At 42.3% G+C, this 13,714-nt stretch overlaps 1 protein-coding gene across 3 annotated transcripts; it reads left to right on the forward strand.

Annotated features, from left to right (window-relative positions):
* The first annotated feature begins 2,154 nt into the window (after positions 1-2,154).
* On the forward strand, positions 2,155-10,529 carry LOC118413872 (choline/ethanolaminephosphotransferase 1-like). 3 transcript variants are annotated; one of them, XM_035817474.1, is made up of 9 exons: positions 2,155-2,375; positions 4,817-4,951; positions 5,557-5,704; positions 6,085-6,226; positions 6,880-6,961; positions 7,342-7,554; positions 8,102-8,257; positions 8,929-9,054; positions 9,503-10,529. In XM_035817474.1, the coding sequence occupies exons 1-9, from the start codon at positions 2,283-2,285 to the stop codon at positions 9,611-9,613; spliced, it is 1,206 nt and encodes a 401-aa protein (XP_035673367.1). In that variant the 5' UTR covers positions 2,155-2,282; the 3' UTR covers positions 9,614-10,529. The 3 variants fall into 3 exon arrangements, with proteins under 3 accessions (XP_035673367.1, XP_035673368.1, XP_035673369.1); XM_035817475.1 differs by having other exon boundaries at positions 7,342-7,521; XM_035817476.1 differs by having other exon boundaries at positions 7,342-7,437; positions 9,503-10,526.
* The last annotated feature ends 3,185 nt before the right edge of the window (positions 10,530-13,714 follow it).

Consider the following 13,714-nt stretch of genomic DNA (forward strand, 5'->3'; position numbering starts at 1 on the left):
GGCAGGTTTTTCTTATCACATAGCACATGTGATAACTGTGACACATCCCACCAAAGTCATCTTCAGACAGGTTTTATCATAAGACGTGTAGTTATTATTTCATATTTCTGATGTGTTTTTTAACTGTTAAAAGATGAGCTTCGCAGGATCTGCTGAGTTTCTGAAACTTATAATAATCAACAACTCTACTGTCTATATTGCCCTGATCTTACATACGGTACCTTTACAAGTGTTGTTGCCTGATGTTAACATTTACAGTACCTTCAGGCACAGAACTGCGTAAGTTATAATAAGATTACAGATGCTAAGGATTTTTTTTCTATTCCTGTTATCAGTTTTCCTGCCAAAGAATTGTACAAATTCAAAAGATTTCGTTTGAAGAGGTGTTGCTTTGGTGAGAGGTTTCTGGTGAAGGGTTGATAGAGATACTGTGTACTCCACTCCGTATGAAGAAACAGAAACACTGGAAAACTGAAGATTTTTACACACTCTTTTTGTAAAACTAAAAGCTCATTCCATCATGCTTTTGGTATGTTCTTCGAGTCTGATCCTACTCAAGTTGAAATACGTCACGTGACCTGACCAATAATGTTACGTCAGGAATGGGTCAAAGGTTCCCGGCAGTTTGTTGGTTAAATGTTTTCTTCCTGTACGGAATAAAACTTGTAAAATCTTCACTGTGTTTTGAACATCAAAAATAGACAAAATGTATGAATACAATGGAAAAAGGTTGTTTAGTTCAAAAAGCTGTATCTTAAAATTCAGTGTTGCAGGTGATAAATTATTTTGTATTGTTGGGCTTTGTCAATTATTCACAGCTTTGTAGCGAAAATTAGGATAGCTCCATGTTGTTGTCTGTACCAACCAATCATGACAAAAATATCCATTTCTACGGTACAATAATAAAAGTAACTTTTATGTTTCAAAGATCACACTTTGTGTCGTGGTTTAGAATGATCCATTTGTTACTATGTTCAATCGGCAGTTTAGGCCACACCAATTTGATTTGTTGTTCCTCGGATATTTTCAGAAAAAATAATGGATCGTTCGGTCGAAAAAAAAAAACTTTCAAAAAGTCGGGGGTAGGAGAGATCGAGGGGCTTACTCATGTTACACAACAGAAATAACAACATTTCAACATTTAGGGGGTCCCTGATAGCAAAATGATAAGTGTCCCGTCCAAGATAGGCTTGTACAGCTACTGGAATTGAGGCCCATAGTTAATTTGAGAAAGGGAGACACAACAATTAGCGCCTAGAGCCCCTGGCGAGAGAGCCTAAAACAGCGCCATAAGAATTTGATATTGCCAAATCCTGAGTAAAAAAAAAAAAAAAGAACGTTTCGTAGGCGGCTTCTACCGCCCGCAGTACCATTTCCTTATATTCTCATTGATTTTATTCAACAGAAATGAAAAAAAAAACAGTAAAGATTTTCATAAATTTTACGACCCTTGCCAGCACTAGGGTCGTCAGGTTTTGCTAGGTCAGCGAGATGCATCTTTTTCTTAGTCCTGTGTCTGTGTTTGTTTTACCTATGTCCCGTTTGAATAGAGCCTGAGATCCTTGGGTAAACCCTGACCAACCAAAAGGCGATGTCATGTCGACCATTTGAACGACTTTTGGGCGGTCTTTTATAAGCAAGACCTAGAAGATAATCGGATTTATGTTTTTGTTTGTTTGCTTAATGGTTTATTTATTTGCACGGCAAAAAAACTACATAGTACGGTAACAATAGATAAAACAGGTGAAGGGAGAGAGAGTGTAAAGCTTAATATAACCCAAGCCCTCCTCTGAACTTAACAAAACCCATTATAATACATAATCAGCAAAGTATATTATCATATAGCAAGGCGCCGTGAAGTCGACTTGTAATGTGTCTTGCCAAATTTTGACTAATACTGAGAGAGGTACTCTCCAAGCAGAGGTTAGGCTCCCGCTGTTTTTTATTGTATCTTGCTGTATCAAAACACACAGCAAGGTACAATACAAAATAGAAAGCCCGATAAAAACGTCTAAAAGAAAAACGTTTTTAAAACAGCCGGGGCCTAACCTCTGCTCGGAGAGTATGAGAGAGGCACCGCAAAGCACATTGGGAGGAGTCGGTGACTTAATCTCCCCGGTACAAATGTTCCACATTCCGCCAGGGGTCGCAATCCCACACGGCACACAACCACCCCCACACACGACAGGTGGTCGGTTTACCCACGTCTTCACCTGATCACCCTGAACAGTTGGTACAACTTTAAACCCTCAGTAGCCGGATAGCACCCGAATCATCCCAAGATGACGCCTGTCCTGAGCGAGACGCAGCTGAGACGGCTTGAGGAGCACAAGTACTCGATGTCTGGCGTTTCTGTCACCGAAAGAGTTCTGGAGGTACGTGCCCTGGGCTTTATAAGTAAGTACCGTGCGTAGGCTAGTGGTCAGCGGAACTGCTACTTTTAAACATGTTACATAACAAAGTGCCTCACGGCACATCGCGTCTGGGGAAACAAGGTGCAGATAGTGTTGCAGGTGGTGGTGCACTAAATAATAACCGTGCTCATTTGTGCGCCCCCTCCCCCCGAATCTTATGGATCAAGAAGCCGTGAGTTTGGGCCCTGCCTGATGTAGCTCATACGATATGCTACAGGGAAGGGTTTCAGGCCTTAGGGTGGGACGTTAAGCTGTGACCCACTGTTCACCCTTTTTGTTGAAAAGAGCCAGGAGATCCTGTTGATACTGCATGTACACAGCGTTTGGCCTTTTCTGTCACAAACAGTGGACGAATCTGAACACTTCAGTGGGCTAAACCGGTTCACTTAATCACACAGGTGTCATTTCTTTCTTCAGATTGCAATCAATACAATACACGTGGGAAGTACTTGTGGTGTTGTGATAGACACACAAACAGAACATAACATTACTACACCAAATGAGTTAGCCTTTAAAGCTGAGGCATAAAATACATTTAAATCATTCCTACAAGTGTTTTGACATCCTATATCCACGCTTGTGGCAAGGGTGTAGCTCAATACACACAGGCATGGTCAGTGCTTGTACATGTAGTGTTTGTGGCGCAAACATAAACACAACATAACATTACTACACCAAATACGTTAGCTTTAAAGCTGAGGCATAAAATGAAATCATTCATACAAGTGTTTTGACCTGCTATGCTGGCGTTGTAGCACGGATGCAGCTCACAGGAGCCCTGAGGGTGTTACGTTGTTTATCTCTTGGTTGACGATAAATAACCACACCTGCGGCAGGTGACAGATACATCTACACCTGCCCCACGTGTGCAGGAAAATAAACCTCTTATACGTAGTTCTAAAAGCAAGCAGCTTCTGTTAAGAAGTTGCAGGTACAATCAATACAACAACATGTTTAATGAGAAATCGTAATATGATTATTATTTAGAACTGCAGTTAGTTTATAATGTTATCCTTCCTGTGGACTGTACATTTAGTACAAACAATCAAATGGACAGTCCCTTTGACGTAATCTACAGTGCACTGGAAAAAAAAAGAAGAAACTATTCCAAAACGTAAACAAAGCAAAGACGTTAACACCGGTAACCTCGTTTGACGGCCCATTCCCACGGGGCGGTCTGATTCAATGCTTTGTGCATTAATGCTGCTATAATCTCCTTGGTTGTTGATCTGCCAGACAAAAAAATGGTTATCAATTTATTTCTAGTCCGTTTCATGTAGAATATCTGCACCTCGTTCAGTACGTTACATAAGTGTTTCATTCTTCCCCCCCCCCCCTCCCCTAAAACCAGGGAAAGCCTGTTGGACTGGTCCCGAAGCCTGGTGACCATACCACCGTGAGCTCGCCGATATCTCTACGGTGAAAAAAGCTTTACCCTTCCGCCCAGTTCATTAGCACACCCGGGGAAATATCTATGGGCTTGGTTTCTGAGCTACAAGGCTTAAGAAGTGGTAACTGGAAACAGGATTCCAGAAACAGGCTTATGCTTCATCTCCAAGCAGCCTCTAAAGTAGCATATCAAGATCGTATCAAAAGATGGCAAAGAAGAGTTGCCGGCTTAGGAGTGTGCATTGGCAACCCAAAGCCAGTTAAGGGGTGTTGATTAGAAACCGTAGGTCGGCTAATCCACTGCCAGCTTCTAATATTATCTTATGCTACAGTAGGATCTGCTTGGAGATTATGTATATTTAGCAGACGGTAAAACACCCCTAGGCGGAATCGGTGACCAGGTGAATAACCCCAGATCAGGTGACTATTGTTCGAGCGGTACAATCACTGTGAGACTGTAGAGAAGAGTTGTTCGACGGGTCTATTTCAGAAATGCCCTATGATATTTTACTAAAATAACTCGTAGTTACCTCCGTAAACGTATTTGAAGGTATTGAACTGACTGCTGTGCTGTGTGACTGAGATAAACATGAACCTGTCCGAAAAATAACTAGAACACCAGAATGGACCGTTCTGATATTTGGTATGTGGCTAGATCTTTACAAGACCTCGAAATGCTTGGATTAAAGCCTCCTAGCAGTGTGCTATGATATTGCTGCTAAACTACCGGGTTTGATATACTGTATTGAGTGGTTGTTAGCTCTTTGAAGGAGAGGAAGACGCGTAGCTGTTTGGACCGCCTTGCGACCGAGTGACTTGGCAGGGTATAAACAGCAAATCCTTTTGCGCCTTTTATGTTTTGCCGTCCTTTCACTCATGCTCTTTTAGTTTCCATGGTATTTCAATTTTGAAATCAGGATTTACATAAACGAAGTTTTGTCGTCCTCTCGGCAATCGCCGTATCTATCAAAAGCAGACCTTATCAACATTTCGCCGTGCCCTTCGTTCTCAAGGTGTTGTGGTCCTGGCTGGTGCAGAAGCTGCCGATGTGGGTCGCCCCAAACCTCCTTACTATGGCCGGCTTCCTCATCAACGTCGTGACGTCACTGCTGTTGATCATTTTCTACTCACCAACTGCCAAAGAGGAGGTGAGGGGAAGTCAGCGATGATGGAACGGAGGGAACGGGATGATTGCCGTCTGTGTTACTTTCAACTTTCTTCTGCGTGTCTCTCTGTCGCTCTGTCTCCTTCTGTGTCCGTCTGTCTGTCTCTCTCTGTTTATATCTATGCCCCTCTCTATCTTTTTCTGTTTTTCTCTGTCTCTCTGTCTTTCTCTATGTCTGTCTGTCTGTCTGTCTGTCTCTCTCTCTGGTTCCTCCCTTTTCTTTTCTCTATCTCATTCTGTCTGCCTTTCTTCAGGTTTTCTCTTTACCTTTCTGCCTGTATGTGACTGTATCTTCGTCTCTGTGCTCTATCTTTTCTGTCTCTTCATCTCTCCACTCCCATCATCTTTGTCAATATGTCAAACAAACAAACAAGGGGGTAAGGTAATTAATGAGGAACTCAATTTAACTGGAAGTCTTGTGTGCGGTTAACGGTGGGCAACATATTGCGACGGTGGTTATCTATATATTGCAGGCCCCAACCTGGGTGTACGCCGTGTGCGCTGTGGGCTGGTTCCTGTACCAGTGTCTGGACGGGATGGACGGGAAGCAGGACTGGGTGTACATGTCGTGTGTTATGTGTGTTACAGGCCCCAGCCTGGGTGTACGCTGTGTGCGCTGTGGGCTGGTTCCTGTACCAGTGTCTGGACGGGATGGACGGGAAGCAGGCCCGCCGAACCGGCAGCAGCACGCCGCTCGGGGAGCTGTTCGACCACGGCTCGGACGCCGTTTCAACAGGTTAGTTCCTAAAGATACAAATTCAAGAGCTGAAATCGTTCAATTATGAATGGGGGTCGTTTGCTATAGCTAGTTTTAACGTGGACAAAATTTTCTTCCTACCTTTCTAAGCAAAGTCTCTTCATCGACTAGTCTGTTTAACACAAACTCCGCTGTCCAGGGCTGTAACTGGCCCCTAGGGGGCCGGCGGATGTTTGGCGGGCTGCTATAAGCGAGATTTAATCAGGCTATTCATCGACAACCTCATTTTTACGTCATACGATAACCTTACCCAACATTGAAACTAGCGAACCAGCGTCCCCCCCCCCCCATGGAATAAATGCAAGTCCCGCTCCAAGCCTGCGCAGGAAGCTAAACTACCCCTACCTTCTTGTTTCCAGTTCTGCTCTCCATCGCTACGGCCTGCGCCATGAAGCTGGGACAGACTCCGGACCTGATGTTCTTCATGATCTTCCTCACCATGTTCGTGTTCTACTGCACGCACTGGGAATCTCACGTGTCAGGGACGGTCAAGTGTGAACTGTGCGTATTCTAGTAACGTCCAACACTACAGCAATTGTTATTCAAATACAATTCAATCTCTACAACTGGATAAAAACGGATATTTACTTCCGGACGTTTCGAGTGACATCCATCACTCTTCTTCAGATGGATGTCACTCGAAACGAATTGTATTTGAATATTGCTTACCTGGATGTCTAACATTCATAAACGTACAGCAATTGTTTGTTCGCATAAAAGAGATGATGATGCACAGAGAAATTTCTAACAGTCAAACAATTTACAGGGTGAGTAAAAACCTCCAGGGCATATGGTTGAATTCCCCTCCTTCAAACATAACACAATCATCATAATATCAATAAGACAACGGTAGAATCAATAAACGGAAACAAATTATGGTATACATGTATACGTCTTATCATTTGATACCTATGCGATTTTTTTCTTACGCGGCAATGCTGCCTGGGTGTTGCCTTGTTGCCAAATAAGATTAGTGCACAATGAAACCGTTTCAATGGTTACGCATTTCCTGCAGATCTGCAAAGGAAAATTTGTATGTATGATGTGCTGGTATACCGGTAGGATTTATAGCAATATTTTTCACATCAACGGTGTACCTACAACTCCTTCTTCTTGTTGTTGAAATGACTGTGCATATTTGTTCTATTTTCCAGCATTGATGTCGTCGAAGCACAAAGCTTCTCCGTCATAGTCCAAGCCCTTTCTGCACTGCTCGGCCCTTCATTTTGGTACAAGGTAGACTTTTACTACACATAAATGTCTACTTGTGATGTTAGTGTTGACCTATCACCATGGTATCTGTTTGACTGGGAAATGCAAACCTATACGTGTATATAATGTAATAACTATTCCACTGTACTCCACGAGTGTGAGTCAGGGAGCAATTTTTCCTCGATTGAATGTTATGAAATTGGGGACAAAGGTACAGGCATATGTCTTCATTAGCACACTAAGCACGCGCAAGGTATCTAAACAGCCTCATTCGCAGACTCCTAGTAACAGTAATGGGTTACTGGTAATATGTCTGATATGCTTCGACTGTCCAGTGCGGGAGACTAGACAAAGTTTTGCATTGATGCTCACATGGGAATGTTTCCTTTCTTTCTTATCTCTAGTTCCCCCAGCCAATTGTAGTCGCCGCCTTTTTCAGCATTGTGGGTGCGTCGCTATGGAAACTGCACGGCAACTTCCGGACGATCCTGTCAGAAAAGGTTGGCACCGACAGCGGCGCGGCTGCGCTCCCTAGTGCCGAATGCCCTGCGATGCAGGACGGTCACCTGAAAAGTTCTGAAAAGGTGGCGGGTTTGGAGACTAAAATGTTTTCGGAGGTGCTTTGATCTTGTGGTGCATGAAATAATTTGATTTCCAAAATCATTAAAATACACTTATACATCAGACCTTGCTAACCGAGTTCCAGAAAAACATTTTACGGCTTAAGGAGAAATCGATATAGACAAACTATCATTTCTAAGTTAGCGAACTTTGTACAAGCAAAATATCAACAACATACCTTCCTACGATCTATACGATTATCTTGAAATTGATTTACAAAAACCTTTTCACTAGACGGCGATCACCGTATAGCGACTGAAAGGCAGATTCAATATTTCTTTGACGTGTTATTTCAGAAAATTGACGTGTTATTTCAGAAAATTGAAAAATGCAATAGGAATTAAAAGACATCAAAACCACAAAACGTTTTTAAAAATTCTTTAATAAAATATCTCGTCAAGCAATATTTTTGGGCTCTGCCTTTGAATACTATACCATAGACACATGTACAGTAGATAAAAACTCACTACGCATTAGACCTCAAAAAAGGCTTTGTCAGAACTACTTTTACCTTAACTATTAGAATATGTTTTCTACTTACAGAACTTTAGTATCCTGTCTCCCGGCTTTGCGGGCTTGTTCCCTATCGTCCTGGCCTGCATCACCTACGGAACCTCCCCCGAACTGTTTCTGAACCATCCCTGTCTCTACCTGCTCATGTTCGGACTCGCCATCGCGAAGGTCAACAACAAACTCATCGTAAGTTACACATGTTAAAAAAAAAAAATGTCCGCAGCTTTTAGCTTCCTATATCGTTGCCAGGAAATAAAATCTTGTTTTTTGTTGTCATATCAAATTCTATGCTGATTGTGGTAAACCATGCACATGCATGTACTTCTTGCCTCCTAGATATTTAAAGATGAGAAAGGTAATAGATCCGAACATGGATTACTTACAACTACAAATTTTGCACGCTTCGCTTGAATATCACAATTCATGCAGATGAAGTATTCATGAAAAGAAAACAACAATTTCATTATCACGACAAATAGGTACAAGTGTGGCACTGACTTTATAGCACATATCATGTAACACATTACACATATATAGAGCAGCATCAGATTGGAACAAACTATCACATGAGCTGCAAACTGCGAACACATCCAGGATTTTCAGACGGCAGCTGGTGTAATATGGGAGACTTAGCTAAAGACACATGAGGGGCTTGATGATTTTGGATAAGGTACATGTTGTATGTGTGTATGTTGCAAACTGTATGTGTCCAAGTATTATGTGTATTACTCCAGGAAGATTAGTTGTTGCATTGATATGTTAACAACTAAAGGAGTCAATGAACAATAAACAATAAACAAAATTGCTGCACAAAAGCAATGCTCTGTCAATAACTATGGGATCTGCCATCCGACCAGGTCGCACACATCACAAAAAGTGAAATGACGGCATTGGACTCGTCCATGGTCGGTCCGGGGGTGTTGTTTCTCAGCCAGTGCTGTGGCAGCTTCGTCAGCGGATATGCCGTGCTCTGGATATGTTTGGTGAGGTTATGCCAATGAAACACACATACAAACATGCACACACACACACACACACACACACACACACACACACACACACACACACACACACACACACACACACACACACACAAACACACAAACACATAAACACACACTGTGCACACACTTTGAGACAGACATAAATACACACGTAGATGCACACACACACACGGGCAGACCGACATGCACATACCTACACACACATAGACAGATAGACAGACAGACACACGTACACGCAGACTTACGTGCACATTTTCAGACAGGCAGTAAAAACAGTAGTTCTAGAAAACATCGTCTCTAGTGTCAGAAGAAAACACTTTCTTTTTCTTTTGAAAAAAAAAATTAAGAATTTCACAAAAAAATAACTACTAATACTCGAAGAGTTTCCTCACCAATATATTGACTTTGCTTTGATAATTTTTTGCAGATATTCGTGACCTGTGACCTGGTCCTGTACTGTTTTCTGGTGTGTACGGAAATCTGCAGCCATCTGGACATCTACCCGTTCAGCATCACCAGCAAACCGTCACAAACGTAACGAGACGGGAAACTGGGTCTCTCTGAGCTCAGCCGGGGATGTTATGATGTATGCGGGAATCTCACTGTTCTTACATTTTCAATATCACAAAGAAACGAGAAGAAGCCGAATGTACGCAGTAGAATACGATCCTTGAGTAGTGTAGATTCCGAGTTATATCATTATATCATGTTGCATCATTTATTGTGACCTGTACTGAACCCAGTGGGTATGTACAATAAAGGTCTCCATTCATTCATTGATGTAGGTTAGACATCCAGGTAATAAGAGACGCCAAAAAGTAGTTACTCAAGCAACTGAATAACTATGGTTTTCAAAACCATATCCAGTTGCTTGAGTAACTACTTTTTGGCATATGCGGGCATCGATCTCACTGAAGTTTCGAATAAATTAACTCAGGGATACACTATGGACTTTCCAGACGACTACTCCGTGCACTGTATTCGATTGCTGAACATTGTTTCTGAGCTTCTTTTATGTGTGCATCACTTGTACATGGTAGTTCATGGTGTCCATGGAGTTTTAGAGCGGTCTGCCGCCGAAATGCCAAAATACACTAGAATACATATAATGAACGAGGAACTCTACCGGAATACAGTATGTTTTGATAAGTAAACAGATTTCTGCAGTATTTACTCATCTAAGTATACTGTATTTTGTTATATTTTCTCCTTCTTTATGCGTATTCCGTTATATTCCGATCCATTCCAGTATTTATGCGGACTCGTTTTATCAGTGTGGCACTGGAGCATATGCAAAAGTAAAGCTAAGGGCACAACCCGCCGCACGTGCAATTTTTCCGTACGTTCTTTTGGACGGCCAAGTCCGCCACGTATTTCTGAAAACGTTCAGGCTGTACAGGGCAGGCGCGTCGCCCATACTGGCACGTGCGGGGGACGAATCCGCAGCCCCGACGGCACAGAAAATTTTGCCTGCACGTGAAGTTCTACGGCGTGTTTGCGTGCTCCAAAATCCGTCAGATTCCCTACGAGTTAGTACGGAGGCGGTACTTATACCCCCCTCACATTATATACGATCTTCGCACGTACTTTGCGATTTTAAGATCTTAAGATGGTCTTGCGTATTTTTCGCCCAAAATCTGTCCCCCTCACATATAAGCGAGGCTCGTGCGATCGACGGTGAATAAATCTATGATAATGAACGTTCCATGACCTCTTGCACGCGGACAAGGTAACACAAAACGTTCCTAAAAAAAGTCAAGATATCAATAAATGTTGCTTATTTTGTTGTCGGAAGCAAGAAAGGAAAGTGTGTCACAAAGTCAGCCTACATACTGCCACAGGGGCCACAATTTTAGAATTACCCTCACATTCCCAGAAATGAAATTCAATATTTGTAAACAAACGGAAGTCGGGTGAACGTCGCCCGAACGTTGCCCGACTGACGGGCGTTTGCCATCCGATTTGCGCTCGATGATTAATAACTATGTCTGTGCTCGCCTATCGGTTTTCCATCGTTGGATTGACGCAAGACTATTGACCGATGCCCTTCGAGGTACGCACGATTTGCACGCACGATCTGCGACTCGGTAACGAGCTCTGCGATCTCGGAGATCTCACGCGACTTGTCGCTTATGTTAAGAACATGTTTCGCTGCACCGCGACCGTCGTAAGACTCCTGAAAATTGCCGGCGATCCCTAAAAATCGCAAGATGATCGTGAGAACACCGGACGTCTTACTCACGAAAATGTCATTTAGAGCTCGTAAACTAGTCTTCCGATCGAATCGTGCCTAATGTGAGGCGGGTATTACCACGTTTTAGCACGTCGTAGACAGCACGTATTTGCACGTACGGCGGATTGTACCCTTAGCTTAAGCGAAACATCTATACAGATGTGTCGGATTCGGTTGATTCCACCAATTTTGAATCAGTGAAATGCAGTAGGAAAAGTATCAGACGGTTATGTATTCAATGAAAAAAGGTTTGTCTGTACACTCTTTTTAATTGTTCAGGGAATAAAGCGTTGTTTCTACCTTGTCTGACCGCTGTCTCTTTATTTTATATGACATTTTGTTTTGTTTCATAAAGTAGTGATGATGAAAGTAGTGCAATTCGATTCGTTATATTTATCAAGTAGTTATTCACATGTCTGTTTATGAATATAATATAATATAGTTTTATTGCACAACAATTGTACCGGGTACAAAGTATGACATCTACATAACTACAGTTATATAACTTAACCGGCTTATCTAACTAATACAGAAGTTGTAGTGTGGGATGAATTTCTTACAGTTATCGGAGGCTTTAACCTTGGGCCTCATGTTTTTCGTTGAAAAAGTTACTTTCCAAATTAAAACATAGTCTGTTCTGATACGTTTATTTGTTAACTGACGCTCTACTTTGCACTATCTGAATCAACCCTCAAACCGGGTTCACACGTGCGTATATCTATTTATTTATCAACCTCCAGACCACTGGGTAGCCCCTTCAACTTTATATATATGACATATTTATGTCCGTTTCAGGTCAGGTCAGTCTTAGCCTCTACCAGGCTCTACAGATCGCTGGAAAAATAGTAGAAATTGTAAAAATATAGCCACCTAACATGCCAGACGAGTTGGCTATCCGATGAGTGTGGTTTGCAACCAGCTTACTTTGCTGGCATGTTATCTGGCTATATTTGTCCAAGGATTTGACCAACTTCTATTATTTTTCACAGCAACCTGAGGAGTCTGGTGGAGGCTAAAACTTTTATACGGACCTCAAACGGACTTGAATATATACGCACGTGTGAACCCACCTTAAAGCAGATAACTAGGTGAGGTCGTGCAAAGTTTAGTTGACATAGTTCCCAGGCCGCGGTGCATGGTGGGTAAATTACCTGCAGTCATGTGACGTCAGCGTGATTCCAAGATGGCGGATCTCGGTGAAATGTTGGACGCCCGTTTGAGGCACTTGACATGGTCGCGTAAAAAAAAGATTAAAAAATCGCGGTGGCCCAAATCAGGCTGTCAAAGGTGCCCACGTAATACTCACGAGTTGTTCTATCGCCTACAGTACTCGTGTTGATTCAAATATTATTTCGGGATGAGATTTGAAGAGTCAAAGTTAGCCTTCAAACTGGCTCTTTATGCCTGTTTTCGGCCTCGATTTCGCACTGCATGGGGGTTTCCGTGCAACCGATTACGATCATATACTTCCGGGTCGTACGAGTGAGGTCATTGAACGCGGGTCACCAGGTATCTTGACTGTCTCAGTCTGCGCTAGGTTCGGTAGAGGAGGATTCAAGTCAGGCTTACGCATATTGTTAAATTAGGTTTGTTAAGGGACTCTTGGCGAAAGTATGTTTGAACTTGCAGAACGTTTTTTAAGTTTGTGTTTGTTCGTATCGTCTCGGCCCACGTTGCGAATCTGCAACGGTTGTAAGGTCCCTTCCGAACGAACTAACTGGCATTCTCGTAGACACCAGGAGACAAACTGTGTTAATTTGAATAACACATTTAAAGAACAGTGCTGTAAGAAGTGTATACAGGGAACTAAGAGCGGAAAACGTGTTTGGGAGACCTCCTTGGGGAGACAAACTGTGTCAATTTGAATGACACACTTACATAATAGCGCGTACTACTGTATGTAGCTTAACTAATAGCGATAAACGACTGTTTAGGAGACAAACTATGTCAATTTGAATGGCGCACTTACATAATAGCGCCGTAAGAACTATATGTAGCTAACAAATAGCGAGAAACGTGTTCAGGAGACAAAATGTGTCACTTTGAATGACACATTTATAGAACAGCGATGTTAGACCTGTATATAGCTATTAAGTAATCGCGGAAAACGTATTCAGGTGTCAAACTGTGCCAATTTGAATGACAAACTTATAGAACAAAGCTAAAAGAACTGTATATAGCTAACTAATAGCGGAAGAACTGTATATAGTTAACTTGAAGCGGAATGCGTGTTCAAATGTCAATCTGTGTCAAATTGAATGACACACTTGTAGACAGCGCCCAAAGAACTGTATATAGCAAACTAATAGCGAAAACGTATTCAGGAGACAAACTGTGTCAATTTGAATGACACACTTAAAGAACAAAGCTGAATGAACTGTATACAGCTAACTAATAGCGAAAAAC

Source organism: Branchiostoma floridae, chromosome 4, assembly GCF_000003815.2.
Source record: "Branchiostoma floridae strain S238N-H82 chromosome 4, Bfl_VNyyK, whole genome shotgun sequence".
Lineage (NCBI taxonomy): Eukaryota > Metazoa > Chordata > Leptocardii > Amphioxiformes > Branchiostomatidae > Branchiostoma > Branchiostoma floridae.